We start from the raw sequence: 18,513 nt of genomic DNA, 5'->3' as shown, positions 1-18,513 counted from the left end.
GCAAGATCATAGTTAGCACTGATTTAATCCTCTTAGACTAAACGTATAATTAAGTTTACGGTAGGAATAAAACAGGATGCATAAAGACGGCATGAGTCACGATGTCCGGGTATTGGGTTATTTTGGATTGCACATCCAGTCAGAGGGTCTGAAGATTCCAGGATGCACCGTGATGATGATGATGTCACATTTCTATTTAAAGCGGCATTCATTAAATCTGGAGCTAGAATGAGAGTCGCTTTTCTTTGTGCTTAAAGGAGCACTCCACTTTCATTGGGGAAATCGGCTCGTTTTAAAGCTCTCCAAAGGTAAACAAGTGAGTTTTATCAATGTTAAGTCTCCTATTCTGTACTTTTAGCTTAGCTTAGCATAGATCATTGAATCAGATTAGACCATTAGGATCTCGCTTATAAATGACCAAAGAGTTTCCTATTTAAAGGGCTCCTATTATGCAAAAATCCCTTTTAAAAGGCGTTTAAACACTGTTGTGTCAGCAGTGTGTGAATATATTCAGCCTCTAATTGTAGAAATTAATCAATTCTATTGTTTATAATCAGACTTGATAAAAACAGTCTTCAGAAACACTTTGATTCTCCCTTTGTACGTGTCATCAGAGGGGGAAAGCCCCGCCCACTAGTGACCATCTCTTCCTTATTAGCATAAACAGCAGCCCTGAGTGAGAAGCAGCCATCTGTCCAGTAGCCATTAGAGTGTTTGAGCTGCTGAAGATAATGTCAGCATAGACTCAGAGGGTTAAAGATGTGGAGTTTTAGATGAAGCACAAATGAACGCCGGAGTTTGTTTCTCTTTTCGTCTTGTATAGATGACCATTCTTACCTTAATTCATTATTATTTTTATTGAAACATCATGAACTCACCAGTCAATAGGTTTCAAACCTTCCTTTTTCTGTAGAACACAAAAGAAGATATTTTGAAAAATGTCAGAAACGTGTAACCATTGACTTCCACATTAAGATAAACAAATACTATGGAAGTCTATCAGATTATTGATGTTGTTCAAAACAACTTGTTTACAGAGTTGTGCAACACAGGGTCATTCTGACATGCTCCTATATACATTTCTGGAGATTGTGAATTATGTAGCCAAAGGTACGTATGGCTGCATTTCATCTTTAAAATGAACGTTACGGAGTGGTATGATGCTGCAGATGGCTTCTGTTTCGTTTCGCACTACCAGCTGATGGCTTACGTCAGTGTGGACGGCTTTTCCGCTGTTACCAGTTCATCCAGTAACTCGTCGCATACGTTGGCAGACTTAAAACAGTGAGGAGTTGACTCTACGATGGGGTTCGAGTCGGGTGAAGAATGATTCCAGAAAGCAGGTAAAACAAAAACAAAAGCCAAAAAATAAAACAAACAAGTAAATAACAGGGTGAGAATATGGCTGACGGGTCACTTCATGCTTTTGAAAACACTGTCAGGGTTTAGGGAAGGAGGTGGGCGGGTCAGTCGGTGCTTTTGAAAACACTTGGTTGAGTTTAGGGAAGGAGGTGGGCGGGTCAGTCGATGCTTTTGAAAACACTGTTGGTTGAGTTTAGGGAAGGAGGTGGGCGGGTCAGTCGGTGCTTTTGAAAACACTATTGGTTAGGGAAGGGGTGGGCGGGTCAATCGGTGCTTATGAAAACACTATTGATTAGGTTTGGGGAAGGGGGTGAGTGGGTCACTTCATGCTTTTGAAAACACTGTTGGTTGAGTTTAGGGATGGGGTGGGCGGGTCAATCTGTGCTTTTGAAAACACTGTTGGTTGAGTTCAGGAAAGGGGTGGGCGGGTCAGTAGGTGCTTTTGAAAACACTATTGGCTAGGGAAGGGGTGGGCGGGTCAATCGGTGCTTATGAAAACACTATTGGTTAGGTTTGGGGAAGGGGTGGGCGGGTCAATTGGTGCTTATGAAAACACTATTGGTTGGGTTTGGGGAAGGGGTGGGCGGGTCAATTGGTGCTTATGAAAACACTATTGGTTAGGTTTAGGGAAGGGGTGGGCGGGTCAATCGGTGCTTATGAAAACACTATTGGTTAGGTTTGGGGAAGGGGTGGGCGGGTCAATTGGTGCTTATAAAAACACTATTGGTTAGGTTTTGGGAAGGGGTGGGCGGGTCAATTGGTGCTTATGAAAACACTATTGGTTAGGTTTAGGGAAGGGGTGGGCGGGTCAATTGGTGCTTATGAAAACACTATTTGTTAGGTTTGGGAAAGGGAGTGGGCGGGTCAATCGGTGCTTTTGAAAACACTGTCAGTTGGGTTTATGGAAGCAGGTAATTGGGTCAATCGGTGCTTTTAAAAACACTGTCGGTTGGGTTTAGGGAAGGGGTACGCGGGTCAGTCGGTGCTTTTGAAAACACTGTCGGTTGGGTTTAGGAAAGGAGGTGATTGGGTCAATCTGTGCTTTTAAAAACACTGTCGGTTGGGTTTATGAAGGAGGTATTTGGGTCAATCGGTGCTTTTGAAAACACTGATGGTTGGTTGGGTTTAGGGAAGAGGTGGGCGGGTCATTTGTTGCTTTTGAAAACACTGTGTTGGGTTTAGGGAAATGGATGGGTGGGTCAATTGATGCTTTTGAAAACAAAGTTGGTTGGATTAAGGGAAGTTGGTAGGCGGGTCAATTCGTGCTTTTCAAAACACTATTGGTTGGGTTTAAGGAAGGGGGTGGGTGGAGGTAATTGGTCAGTCAATTGACAGCGGCCTCTGGTGGATGCCATGGAAAGCACTTGCTGAAGAAATTTGAGATCTGAAAAACCATACACAGCGGTCTCTGGTGGATTTGTGAAAAGAAAAACTGCAAAAAAACATAGCTCTTAGAATGTATTTGGCGTTCTCCAGAAATGTATATAGGTGTACATTTTCAGAATGAACCTGCGTTGCATTTGTGACTAGTGAATGGTGAGTAAGTGATTATTTTTGGCTGAACTATTTCATTAATGAATGTGAAGAATTAAATCAGTTCTTACACTTACACCTGATGGAACAAATCATTTATTTTTGACAGGAAAAGTGCTGATGAATCTCAATTTTTCATTCTTGATGACACTGCATGCATAAGAGCAGAGCACATTTCAATATTCATGTAAATCGGAAACAAACAGTGCTGGTGTTTCGGTAATGGTTGCCATTTGGAAAACAGAGCTCTCTTTCTGCGATGCAGTTTTTTCTCTGTCTTTAATGATGTCCCATGATGCACCCTGTTTGCATGGTAACCAAATATAATTGCCTGATAATCATGCATCACTGCATGCTCATTACAGTGGTAAATTAGCACTGGTGGGTGAAGTCGCAATCCGCTCGCTCACACCTTGTGGCGCATTTCTTTAAATACGCTCATGTAAGAGAGAGGAATAGTTAACAGTTGCAGGAGTAAGGCTTCACTGAGCTCTAACCTTCTTGCTGACATTTTGAGACGGACTGTAATTACTGCACCAGGGCTCTTATGAGTGGCAATAACGCAAGAGAGGTCAGTCCGGCTCCGAAATGTTTAGTCAGGCGTCCGCTGCAAAAAAGGTGAGATCGGCATGGTAAAAAGGTGACCTTAATTTTACCCTCACCTACAATTACAATGCATTGCATTACTCGTTTTTGGTCAGCTCCAAGTCATGACTGATACTCCTGTAAATAAATGAACACTTGTGCACTGCTTGAAAGTACTACCATATTGTTATGCTATGGATGAAAACATTCACTTAATTTAACTGCTGTAAAAATGCGTCAGATAGATTTTTTTTCAGATTTCTTGCCATAAATCTGTTAATCAACCTCAGTCCTGATCAAAACTGCTAGATTTGTTTGAAAATTACAGGATTTTCACTCTTTAATTGCTCAGTAGCTCGCCACGTATGTTGATGAACTTGAGACGCAAAGAGGAGTTGACCACGACGACGGAGTTAGAGTCCGGCCAAGAATAGTTCCAGAAAGCAGGCAAAATGAAAGCAATAAATAAATAAATAAATAAACAACTGGTTGGCTGGTCGGCTGAAGTGTGTATTGCGCCCTCTGGTGGATTTATGCAAGAAGAGGACGCACAAAAGAAGTTTGAGATCATCAAAAAGTGTACACTGGGGCCTCTGGTGGATTTGCAAAAGCAAAAACTGTGAACAGATCGTGTAATTCGCTGTCCCCAGAAATGTAGATCTAGGTACATATCTACAATAAGCCTGGCTTGAAAAGCAACCTTATGAAATTGAAAGTAGTCACGTTTCACTAGAAGTTTATCAGTGGCTGATACACACTCGCTGTACATACAGTGTATACCATTACACTCAGTGGTGGAAAGAGTACTGAAAAATCATACTCAGGTAAAAGTACCATTACTTGCCTAAAAATGGAGTGCAAGTAAAGTAAAATTATTTGTTGTGAATATTATTCAAAGTATGAGTAAAGAGTAGGCCTTACGAAACTACTTAAGTGTAGTGAGTATTACGCTGTAAAAAGCTGATGCATTTACATTTAATTTGTGGATGTGTGTAAACGTAACATTCTGTAGTGCGTTTAGTTATTGCCCAGCAGGCACACAACGTCATAAGATGTTAATATTAGGTTAGATTTAGGTCGTGATGTCAGGTGACCAAAATTCAATGTCTAGCCAGCGTCTAAGAACAATCCATGTCCTTTAAAACAATGTCCAATAACGACGTCAAATGACATTGATATTTGGTTGATTTTATGTTGATTTTAGGTTGATTCTAGTAACCAAAATCCACCATCGAGCCAACATCTTAAACCAACGTCATATTGACGTCAAATACTGACATTTATTCGTCAGGTATGGCTAAAATCCAACATCTGATAGATGTCATAGTGGTAACGTCCACACAACATCAAGCTGTAACATCATTAGATGTTGATATTTGGTTGGTTTTAGGTTGGACATTGGTTATTAACGTCAGCCTGATGTCCAGTTTTGACGTCAACCTGATTTTCACTTCCAAACAAACACAATGTCCCCACGATGTTGCGATACAGCGTCAATCTGATGTCATGTTGACATCTTGTGCCTGCTAGGTGTTTAATTCCATGTTGGTCATCAGGCAGTAAACATCCATCATCTTCTCATCAGCAACATGCATCTAAACAGTCTCTGGGTCTGGGTGCGTGTGTAAATATTTTGGACATCGTCTTGGATTCTTTAATTCTTCCAAAAGGTTTGCTGCAATTATAAATCGCCTATGTCTTTAGGTAGTACATTATGATGCGGTTTACCTTCTATGTGTGATTTGATTGGACAGGAATCACAGCACTGATTTTTCTAATCCCCATAGATGAGAAATAATGAAGTAGTGACTGCAGGTTAAAGGAAAGCAATGGAGTAAAAGTAGCAATACTGCACTAAAACTGTACTCAAGGGAAAGTAAAAGTAAACATGTTTAAAACCACCCAGTAAATTACAATTCCTGAGAAAAACTACTAAGTTACAGTCATTTGAGTATTTGTAGTTTGTTACTTGACACCACTGATTTCACTGTATTATTCGTTATGGTCACTTACAAGACATGACTGACGCAACATTTTTCTGACATCATGACAAACTTAACTGCTATTCAACAGCATATTTTATTTTTCCTGGAGTTACAGTCCAAATGGCTGAGAGAAAAATGCTTCCTCGTTGACTTTAAATGTCTGCCAGTGCTTCTGGCTAAGCATTGGCTGTCAAGAAACACGGCACCCTGGGAGAATATAATATCCTCTCAGTATTTTCCCAGAAGTCATTGTTTTGGGCTACAACCATCGCCAAAGTCCTCATCTCACAAAACTCTGGCATCCGCAGCAGCTGTTGGATGTCCCATCTTTCCATAGGAAAAAATAAATATTAAAAAAAGTGTCACAAACGCTTAGTCAGTCTTACTGGAGTTCAAGACACAGAGAGGGAAATATAAAAATAGACCAAGCTAAAGCTCAAGTTTGCAGTTCGTTCTTCTGGAAGAATCTGTAATGTATGAACTAGTGACATAACTAAGAGTCTCGAGACAGGTCTCAAATATACATTAGAGCTCTATGTCGTTTTGACGGGGACATTTCTCCTTTTCACATTGCATCAGCGTTTCTTCCAAACCAAGTCACTGTCAAGAGGGTTTCGACAACAACAAAACATTAGCCAACTGATGGCACATATAGTACACGTCACTGTAAATATTGCATGTTGACTGAATGGTGTTAAATCTAACATTATTGAGCTTATTCATGCAATTCTGTCAATTTATTTATTTATTTTTATTTTATTTTATTTTTTTAATTGTTTTAGGAATAATGAAAGACAGTAAATGGTCAAACTACTCACTCTATAAACAGTTGTGTTGATGATAAATAAATAAATTTATAAATAAATAAAAGAGTGAATAAATGAATGAATGAATGAATGAATGAATGAATGAATGAATGAATGTATGAATGAACTATTAAATAAAGAAATAAAGAACTAAATGAATAAATGCATAAATCAATCAATAAATGAATAAATTAGTGACTGAACGAATGAATGCATAAATTAATGAATGAATAAATAAACGAATAAAGAAATGAATGAATTAATGATTAAATAAATGAATGAATAAATGCATAAAAATGAATGAATGAACAATTAAATAAAGAACGAAATGAATGAATAAATAAATGAATGAATAAATGAATGAATGAATGAATGAATGTATGCATGTATGTATGTATGTATGTATGAATTAATCAATAAATAAATTAAGGAATGGATGGATGAATGGATGGATGAATGAATGAATGAATGAAATAATAAATAAATAAATAAATAAATAAATAAATAAATAAATGAGTGAGTGAGTGAATACATGAATGAATAAATGAATGAATGGACGAACTATTAAATAAAGAAATAAAGAACTAAATGAATAAATGCATAAATAAATAAATAAATAAATAAATAAATAAATAAATAAATGAATAAATTAGTGACTGAATGAATGAATGAATAAATGAATGAATGAATAAATAAACGAATAAATAAATAAGTAAATAAATAAATAAATAATGAATGAATGAATGACTAAATGAATGAATGAATAAATAATGAATGAACAAATAAATAAATAAATAAATAAATAATGAATGAATGACTAAATGAATGAATGAATGAATGAATAAATAATGAATGAACAAATAAATAAATAAATAAATAATGAATGAATGACTAAATGAATGAATGAATGAATGAATAAATAATGAATGAACAAATAAATAAATAAATAAATAATGAATGAATGAATGAATACATAAATAACAGTGGCACAAATTGAATTTGTCATTTACTAACGAAGCTGTTGTAAAATTGTTTACACTTTTACTTTTAGAAATTTAAAAGAAAAAATATAGAATTTTGTTCCATTGAAAAAAGTTATTAGAAAAATATTTATCAAACACTTATAATAACCTCATGACAATCATGTTTATGACAGATTAATGACCAGTTATGTTAGCAATGTCACATTTGCATTTAAAATGTGTCATGATTAAAATGAATGTCATGATTATAAAGTTGTCATGACAGTTTTATGAACACCCCGTCAAGTAATATTTCCTTTTATTATTATTGTTATTATTATTATTTTAATTAAAATTTGTTTTTTTATTATTATTGTTGTTGTTATTATTGATTAATTCATTTTCTTTTTGGCTTAGTCCCTTTATTAATTAGGTCTTGCCACAGCGGAATGAACCACCAACTTATCCAACATATGCTTTTACGCAGCAAATGCCCTTCCAGCCGCAACCCAACACTAGGAAACACAGCTAATTTAGCTTATTCAATTCCCCTATAGCGCATGTGTTTGGACCCACGCCAACACGGGCAGAACATGCAAGCTCCACACTGAAATGCCAACTGACCTGGGGCTCAAACAAGCAAACTTCTTGCTGTGAGGCGATCGTGCTACCCACTGCGCCACTGTGATGCCCAAAGCTCAGATTTGATTAACATAATTTCGTTTGTTTACAGCTGTATAATTAATATTCACATCTTAAAGTTTGCTTTAATTATTCAGTATTTACACTTTACCTTTGCACACAATTTGTACAATTTAATTTATCATTTAAGAGTCTTTTTTTTCTTTCTTTTTTTTTTTAACACTTGTGTTTTGTTTTATTATAAAGAGGTCAGATATATTGTTTAAATATTTTAGTTTTTGACTATCAAAACTATTTGCCTCAGTAATGTTGGTAAATTAAAATAAAGTGGTTAAAAAATCCTAATATTTCTAAATGTACTGTTACAAAAATCAATAATTATTGATATTGAATGATATGAAACACGATATTGTGATTTATTTTTAGCAATATCACCTAGCCCAATTGCAAAGCAACACAAACAGCATGCAGAAGTATAAATGCACGACTATGCACAAGGTATGGGCCAAGGTTCACTGTGATCACTCAACCCAGAAGCATGAACCAGCCTTAAAATATATACCTACTGCTGTCATCTCGTCCTCCCAGTACCATATATAAAATGACTAGAGCGGTGTTATTAATCTCAGAATTTAAAAATTCCATCTTCATGAGGAAAAACAAACCCCTCTCAAATTACAGCTCATGCACTGCCGGCTGTCCATAAATCATAGCGCTCTAGATGGGCATTTTCGATGGGAACAATGCAGCACCGACCAAATGTGTTCATTAATCTCCAGCAGTAGCTCAGCCATTGAAAGTAAACTTCCCTCAAAGTTAAATGCAGAAAAATGAGAGAGGCTAAGCCATTCTTTAAACTTCCAAGCACTCCCGGGAGTCTCTGTGCACACTGTCTGTTGTCTTAAGCTTGAAAACAATGGTGCCCGCTTGGCAAATGTTATGAATGGAAATGGAAATGCTACAGCCCGATAAAACAATCAAGCTGTGCTGGAAAGCTGTTTTCTTCACCTTGTTATATTTTGACTAATTCTGGATAAAGAAAGTGTGTCGCAAAATGGGAAACTGTATTACACCATTTTGCTGACCGAATTGGATGACTTAAATGATGCCCTGTTTAAATGTGCAATTATGGTCACTTTATGCACAGTGCAGCTTTTATGCATTTGCTGGTTTATGCAAATGTTAGTTTCTGTCTTTTGTGCATATTCGGTACATCACACAAGCAAGCACGCAACAAACAAACTAATAACAATAACAACAACAACAACAACAACAACAACAACAACAACAACAACAACAACAATAATAATAAGAATAAGCAACAAATAAACAAACAAACAAACAAAACAAATAAATAAATGAATAAATAAATATATAAATAAAACTATTATTATTATTATTATTATTATTATTATTATTATTATTATTATTATTATTATTATTATCATTATCATTATCATTATTATTATTATCAAGAAGAAAAAGAAAAAGAAGTAGAATTAGAAGAAACAATAAATAAACAAGCAAGCACAAATAAATAAATAAATAAATAAATAAATTATAATAAAAATAAGCAACAAATAAACAAACAAACAAACAAACAAATAAATAAATAAATCTATAAATACAATTATTATTATTATTATTATTATTATTATTATTATTAAGAAGAAGAAAAATAAAAAGAAGTAGAATAAGAAGAAGCAATAAATAAACAAGCAAGCACAAATAAATAAATAATAACAATAATAATAATAATAATAATAATAATAATAATAATAATAATAATAATAAAAATAATAATAATAATATTAATAATAATAATAATACTAAGGAGAAGAAGAAGCAATAAATAAACAAGCAAGCACAAATAAATAAATAATAATAATAACAGTAGTAATAATAATATTAATAATAATAATAATAATAATAGTAAGGAGAAGAAGCAATAAATAAACAAACAAGCACAAATAAATAATAATAATAATAACAGTAGTAATAATAATATTAATAATAATAATAATAATAATAATAATAATAGTAAGGAGAAGAAGCAATAAATAAACAAACAAGCACAAATAAATAATAATAATAATAATAATAATAATAATAATAATAATAATAATAATAATAATAATATATAAAAATATATTTATAAAATATTATTTAAAAAAAGTATTATTATTATTATTATTATTATTATTATTATTATTATTATTATTATTATTATTATTATTATTATTATTATTATTATTATTATTATTCACAGGAATGCCAACTGACCCAGCCAGGACTCAAACCAGCGACCTTCTTGCTGTGAGTCCACAGTGCTAACCACTGAGCCACGGTGCCGGCCCAATTTAATATCATTCATTTCATTCATTTTCATTTCGGCTTAGTCCCTTTATTAATCTGGGGTCGCCACAGCAGAATGAACCGCTAACTTGCCCTTCCAGCTGCAACCCATCACTGGGAAACATCCACACACGTACACTACGTGAAACCCACGCAAATACGAAGAGAACATGCAAACTCCACACAGAATGCCAACTGACCCAGCCGAGGCTCGAACCAGTGACCTTCTTGCTGTGAGGTGATCATGCTACCCACTGTGCCACCATGACACCCAATTAAATATTAATTTAAGCACAGGAAATCAACAGCAAATATTAAAGCAGACACATATGCGATATACCATCACCAATTGCTAAATTACTGAGGAATATCCACAAGATAAAGGTAAATATGACCAAATTGTAGCTCTGACAGGTACATAAAGGTTTTAAATTACCTAACAAATGGCTGTTGGGGCATTATATTGATTACAAGTGCCCACAATTTACAGTATATAATCATATGTCTCTTATATTCTGTTGATATGTGATATAAATTTTCATAGCTTGAAACATATGGAAATATGAGCAGATTGTTTTTTTTGTGCCAATTCTCAGCACTAGTCATGTGACTGAAAACTAGCAATAGCTGCAGGGTAAATGTGTGTACACATTTTAAGAGTCTCTTTCTGCACTCATTATTGCAGTGTAGCGAATCTGTAAGTGAATTCAACATGATATGTGCAGGCGAGTATTTATATCCAAATATTTGATCATTGGCTGCTGAATATCAGTCTTGAGTAGGTCAGTGTCTCATCCTCATTTGCTTCTCTCTCCGCTTTGATCTGCTGAGAGCTTCGCGTGGTAGAATTAATGCTGTGCACACTCCAGACAAAATCCAAAATAAAACCTCTGTGATTTCTTGACTTTTCTTCTTAATGGATGGGAAGTGGAGACGTTTGCTGAAGTTGATGGCTCTTGTCAAGAGGGATAAAAGAATAATACGTCTTACGCTACAGTGTTTCCTATTAGAGATTCAGAAGATCTCACTATCACAAAATGACCAGAATGTAAACCAAATGTACATCATGAGGCACTGGATCACTGGTCGCTTTGGTCTGGGGCATTTTTTTGTAGTCTGATGTATAATACACTCTACAAGACCCTTTTTTCATTAAATAATGTAAAAAAAAAGACTAGAAGTGTTATATATTTTGCTGATTCATATACTCACATTATCCCAAATGTTTTGGGGTCAAATATGGACGAACATTACAGTTGGGTTGTGAATATATTGATTATTTTTTTAATCAAATTACATTTTTCTGAACCAATTTGGTTTTCCAGTACTGGGTTTCAGCTGGAAGGGCATCCGCTGTGTAAAACATATGCTGGATAAGTTGGCGGTTCATTCCACTGTGGCGACCCCTGATGAATAAAGAGATTAAGCCGAAGGAAAATGAAAGAATGAATGGAACCAATGTGGAGTTTGTGCATATTTGACCCAATGCTGGGTTACAACAATCCATAATTTCTTTAAAGTGTACACTCATTATAATAACTACTATGGTAAAAAAACAAATGACTACATTAATTACCATAGCAACAATTCTGCAACCATAATAATTCATACTGTAAATGTGATAAAGTTTTTGATGTGCTGGATATCTGTACTTTAATGTTGGGTCAAATATGGACAAACCCAATTAACAGGTTATATTTGTATTGGGTTTGTCCATATTTGACCCAACATTGGGTTATATGAATGAAGAGTCGTCATATTGATTACAATGCAACAGTTTACTAATATACTAAGTATATGTAACCCAGCAGTCGTACTGCACCCAACCTGCTCTAGGCTGAGATCGAACTGGCGATTCTTTGGATGGGTGTCGGTTGCTCTAACAAGGAGGCTAAAGACCAGGGACTCTAGCGTCTGTTGCTAGAGCACCTTTTGAGGTCAGAGGAGTGAGGTTTACCTGCACAGCACTTCAATAGCTGGCCTCTGTTACACTCACCCCCCTAAACCTCATTTCCATCCTGGATGAGCCCATTTAACCCACCTGTCCTACCGCACCCAACTCGGTCTGAGCTGTGATCAAACCGGCGATTCTTTGTATAGGAGTCGGTTGCTCAATCATGGGTTTACCTCCATAGAACTTCGCTAGCTGACCTCCGTTACATTCAACCTTGTCTGAGCTGGGATCGATTCTTTCCAATACAAATTCCAATACAAACACTCACCCCATAAACCTTATTCTCATCCCGGACGAGCCCCCATGTGTAACCCACAAGTCCTACTGGACCCAACACGCTCTGAGTTGGGATCGAACCGGTGATTCTTTGTATGAGAGTTGGTTGCTCTAATAAGGAGGTTTACATGCATAGCATTTTGCTAGCTGGCCTCTGTTACACCCACCCTCTAAACCTCATTCCCATCCCGGACGAGCCCCCATGTGTAACCGACTAGTCCTACTGCACCCAACCCGGTCTGAGCTGGGATCGAACTGGCGATTCTTTGTATGGGAGTTAGTTGATCTAACAAAGAGGTTTACCTGCATAGCACCTGCTAATAACGTCACACACCCTCAATTTCTAATTTGGTTTCTAGAAAACAAGGAAACATGATAATTAAGGTTGAATACTTTACTCATCAAACAACAAGATTTCTGCAGGAGTCCTGTAGGATGATGACGACCACAACTCCCATGATTCCACACTCAGTCATAGAGTCATCAATATATACCTTTGTTTGTTGTGAATACTCGCCATCTAGTGGCTAAAATTACATACTGTACCTTTAAGGCTACACTCTGTGGAATAGTCCCATAACAATACTCTGTCATTGCATTCATACATTCATTCATTTTCTTTCGGCTTAGTCCCTTATTTATCAGGGGTTACCACAATGGATTGAACCGCCAACTATTCCAGTATATGTTTTACACAGTGGATGCTCTTACAGCTGCAAACCAGTACTGGGAAACCCCCATAAACTCTCACATTCAGCCATAAACTCAGAAACTATGACCGATTTAGTTAATCAATTCCCCTGTAGTGCATGTGTTTGGATTGTGGGGGAAACCAGAGCACCCGGAGGTAACCCACACCAACAAGGGGGAGAACATGCAAACTCCACACAGAAATGCCAACTGAGCCGAGACTTGAACCAGCGACCTTCTTGCTGTGTGGTGACAGTACTAACCACTGAGCACACACACACACAAAAACTCCCTCCCTAAGAGCACTCTCTAAACAACACTTAATTTCAATTCACTCGCTAGACTTTAAGTGGAAGCCGCCTGAAAACACACGATACAGCAGAACGTACTGTTTGCATGGCATTGGGTTTTATTGTTTCGAAGGATGTTTCATGTTTGAGGTAATTAAAACTATTACACTGCTAGCTTTTATCTCACAGCTCAGCGCCACTCTCTTTAGCACAACCGCAGATTTAAGAGTATTACACACAAGCGGCTCGAGAGAGGAGAAATCTTTGATGTCCCTGACACACCGTGAAATGAGACAAACCATGGAGCAATGAATCTTCGGCTGTTATATGCGTTTTGTACCTTTAGGCCAGACACTCCAAGCCGGAGAAGGAACAAGCCAAGTTCAGTGGCTCCTACAAGATACCGAAAATAAGTACAGCGTTTGAAGTCGGTGGCCATGCATCATGTATTACTTTAGCTTAAGCAAAATACATGCTTAATTCAGCACTGCTTGCTCACCTGTCAAGAGAGACTTAGCCAAGTCCCTTTCAAAGCATGCCAGTTTAGTAGATTGCCAGCGGGAAGGTCAAATCGCAACCGCTTTCTAATCATGCAGTGGCTCTCTGCATGGATAGGGAAATATTAAACATTTCCATGTCAAATAACCATCATGAGCTTATAAACACTGGATCACTCCTGCTTATTCCAATATGCATTTTGGAGCGAGGATCAATACATTGATCAGGGCCACTGTAGTGCAGTAATCCAACATGATTGGAGCAGATAATCAAATTATAAACCTCCAGGCTAGTGTGCTAGGGTAAGTCGTCAAGACATTAAAGGAATAGTTTACTCAAAACTGAAAATTATGTCATCGCTTGCTTACCCTTTACTTGTTCTATTCCAGTTTGTGTTATTGTAATTGTCCTATTTAACATAAAATCGGCCACTTTATTAGGTACACCACTTGTCCAACTGCTCATTAACGCACATTTCTAATTATGGCAGCAACTCAATGCATTTAGTCATGTAGACATGGTCGAGACGATCTGCTGCTGTTCAAAGCGAGCATCAGAAGAAATGGGGATTTAAGTGACTTTGAACGTGGCATGGTTGCTGGTGCCAGACGGGCTGCTCTGAGTATTTCAGAAACTGCTGATCTGCTGGGATTTCCACGCACAACCATCTCTATGGTTTACAGAGAGCCATTGACTTTCTTCCTGTGAGGTCACAGTGCTCGGAGATGGCAAAAGGACACACATCCTTTACTCCATTATAAGCACAGATACTCATGTTTAAAATGACTCTGGTAAAAGTTGAAGTACTGACTACACACGTAAAAGAAAACAAGTACAGCCTCAAAAATGTACTTACAGTAAGTAAAACGTGTCCATTACTACATCCAATTGATTCATTTATACAAAATCAAATACATTTCTGATTTTGGTGTCAAATCTCCACGATGGACGTCCTGTGTTCTCCAGCCTCCGGCGCCTAGACTGCAGCTCTGCTCAAGACGTTTGGCCAGAGGAGAAATAGTCATGCCCAACTGAGCCTGGTTTCTCTTGAGGTTTTTTTATCCTTCACTTTGGTCAATCGGTGAAGATTGTTCCTCCACTGTATCCACTGGCTTGCTTGGTTAAGGACTCGTGGAGCTGCGCATCGATGGATTTGCTCTTCAGTGTTTGGACTTTCAGCAAATTAAAACACACTGAACTGAACTGAACTGAACTTCAACTCTGATATTTGGACTGGCACAGTTTACATTTACTAGAGCTTCTATGTTCAGCTTCTTTGACACAATCTACATTATAAAACGCTAGAGAAATTCAATTTCAGCAGGAAAGTAGCCAAGCAACATCACACTCTGCAGTATCGCAAAGCAACACTGCTCAAAATCCTGTATATGATCATCCTGACACAAACTCACAGCGTTCAGCATGCAGTTTTACTGCTTTTAGATCATACATTTAAAAATGAGGCATATATCTTTTCAAATATTAAATGTATTCAATTAACACTTCATTTTGTCCAAACATTTTTTTTTCTTTTTCTACAATCAATACTTAATATATTTCACTAGTTTAGGCATCTTCAAAACTAAAATAAAAACATCCTATGTTTTCAGTGTTTCTTTGTTTTTTCAGAGTACTGTGGATATTTTCTTCCATCGATATAGTCATTAATGCTGTTAATACATTTATTCATTCATTTTCGACTTACTCAGGGGTCGCCACAGTGGAATGAACCACCAACTTATCCAGAATATGAAGGACAATTTAGCTCACCAAATTCACCTATAGAGCATGTCTTTGGACTTGTGGGGGAAACCGGAGCAAACTCCATACAGAAATGCCAACTGACCCAGCCAAGGTTCGAACCAGAGACCTTCTTGCTGTGAGGGGACAAAACTAACCACTGCACCACCACGCCACCCCTATTAATGCATTTATTCTATGCAAAAACAAAAAAAGCAACATATACTGGCGCAGGGCGATGCAGTGGCGCAGTAGGTAGTGCTGTCGCCTCACAGCAAGCAGGTCACTGGTTCGAGCCTCGGCTGGGTCAGTTGGCATTTCTGTGTGGAGTTCTCACTGCGTTCGCGTGGGTTTCCTCCGGGTGCTCCGGTTTCCCCCACAGTCCAAAGACATGTGGTACAGGTGAATTGGGCAAGATAAATTGTCTGTAGTGTATGAATGTGAATGAGTGTGTATGGATGTTTCCCAGAGATGGGTTGTGGCTGGAAGGGCATCCGCTGCGTAAAACGTGCTGGATAAGCTGGCGGTTCATTCCGCTGTGGTGACCCCGGATTAATAAAGGGACTAAGCTGAAAAGAAAATGAATGAATGAACGAATGAATGAATGAATGAATATACTGGCGCAATTACAGCATAAAAACTTTTGCATAAACATTTCGTTTTTTTTTTCACATGATGAATCCTGATGCTTTTCATAATTTTATTTAGAAATCACCCAGTATGAATATTTTTTATGTTAAATAAATATTTTAAACTAATTTAAATGAAGACAACAGTAAAACAGTATAAATTCTATATTAGGATATTGGAACTCAATATAAATAAATAAAATAAATAAATCTCATTGCATAAAGCATTCACAAAGGATTTAACTGTTTTATTTACTAACTAATAATACACAAATGTTGGCAAAAAAAAGCACAAGATTGTTAAAAAACAAAATCACTGTATTATATTAAAAGATCAGAGAAGCCTGTATAATAAACCATGGTCGGAAGTGCACAAAAGACCAGGATTGTGTCTAATTACCTGCGCTCCGATTGACTCAAATGCAGCTTATGTGTAAGCAGGGCAGCTTCAGTCATGTTTACATCGCCAACCCCTTCTGTCTCACCCATTTTAGTCAACCTTGCCTTTCTTGTGGTAAGCTTCACAAATTATCCTGAGTATGTGCGTGATCAACATGGGATCAGAAAAGATTTACTGAATCCAAAAAGCGTTCATTTTGCGCAATGACAAAAAATAATCGTGACACCAAACATATGAAAACGAAAGTAACGAGCCTGGTTTAAACATATAAGGAGTAGAAATGACAGATATTTGTGTAAAAATGTAAGGAGTAAAGTTGTCAAAAATAAAGAGTGGAGTTAAGTACTGATAACAGAAAAATCTACTACAGTAATGAAGTATTTGTAATTCATTAGTTGCCGTTTCTGACCGTGCTAACCACTGAGTCACTGTGCCACCCAGGGGCGCCACTAGGGGGGGTAAAGTTAGGACGATTCTAAAGGCCCATACATTTAGGGGGCCCCCAGATACATCATGAAGGACTCCTACACCCCCCCTCCCTACCCCCTCCATGCTTGACTTGCATCAGCGTTCACCCAAATCCCCCCCCCCATTCACTTTCAAACGTGATCAAATCCCCCCCACCCCCCCACCCCCCGCTCTTTGCTTTCAAATTTGATCACCCCCCTTTTCGCTTTCTAACGCGACCCCCCCCCCCACTCTTCATTTTCAAACACGATCACCCCTCCCCCCCTTTCGCTTTCAAACGCGACCACCAATGCCACCCCCCCCCCTCTTCACTTTAAAACTTGCTAACTTGTCAGAGGGTCCGTGGTGGCCAGCTGGTGCCACCCCTTATAAATATCCTTAAAACGAAAGCTTTTTGATTTTAATTTCACGGGACCTTTACAGTGCCTTCTTGAAGCAGTTGCGAGGTTGTAAATTTGAATATCGTTAATTATGAAGAAATATTGTGTGTATTATTTTGACGTTTCTCTCCGTTTTAATCCCCCAGGGTGGTCTGATCGCTCTTCTGTTACTCATCCTGCTTTTTACACTGGTACTCTACACTCGCCAGCGCTGGTGCAGACGCCGCCGGGCCCCGCAGAAAAGCGCCAGCACTGAAGCTACACACGAGATCCACTACATCCCCTCCGTCCTGCTTGGACCGGCCCAAAATAGGGACAGTTTTCGTGGAGCCAGACCCCTCCAGCACAGCTCCGTCATCGGGATGCCCATCAGAGAAACTCCTATTCTAGATGACTGCGATTGTGAAGAGGACGAGCAGCCGGGGCATCTGCTGGATGGTAAAGCACGTCTGGATGATGACCTGTGCAGCCAGGGCACACATAACATGGACAGTTTGGGGAAAGTAATGGGGGAGGCCAACCACAAACACAGTCTGGATAACAGAGGTGAGTGCTGTACTGATCGCTGTCCGCTTTTGGGAATGCATGTGAAAGATTGATATGACATGATCTGATGTTTACTGAAGCTTTCTCCATTTTGTTTGTTGCTATGACTTAGCAAGTAGAGGCTTTTAGAAATCCTTTTGGCTTTGTGGTTTGATTTGGGGATTGGTTTAGCTGAGGGAGAATGTTGGAAACCTGTAACCATTGACTTCCATGGTTGTTTTTCCTGCTATGGAAGTTAATGGTTTTCAGCTTTCTTACTATGGGACATTTTTGGAAGTAGTTTTGGTTTTGGAGATTGGTGCTGAGGGTATCTATAGTACGGGATGGAAATTTCTTGAGAAACAGATGCTGGAGTCCATGGTGTTTAGCCTCCTTGTTAGATCAACCGACTCCCATACAAAGAAGCTCCAGT

The 18,513-nt window shown here is 37.6% G+C and overlaps 1 protein-coding gene across 1 annotated transcript in view; it reads left to right on the top strand.

Moving 5' to 3' along the window:
- LOC130228738 (astrotactin-2-like) overlaps nucleotides 1–18,513 on the top strand; it is a 544,402-nt gene that overhangs the window by 81,211 nt on the left and 444,678 nt on the right. The window contains exon 2 of the mRNA XM_056457174.1: nucleotides 17,702–18,058. Within this exon, the coding sequence (XP_056313149.1) occupies nucleotides 17,702–18,058 (357 nt within the window). The remainder of the gene's footprint in view (nucleotides 1–17,701; nucleotides 18,059–18,513) is intronic.

The sequence above is a fragment of the Danio aesculapii genome, chromosome 5, assembly GCF_903798145.1.
Source record: "Danio aesculapii chromosome 5, fDanAes4.1, whole genome shotgun sequence".
NCBI lineage: Eukaryota > Metazoa > Chordata > Actinopteri > Cypriniformes > Danionidae > Danio > Danio aesculapii.
The sequence above is the reverse complement of the archived record's forward strand: the minus strand, read 5'-3'. Positions and strand labels throughout refer to the sequence as shown.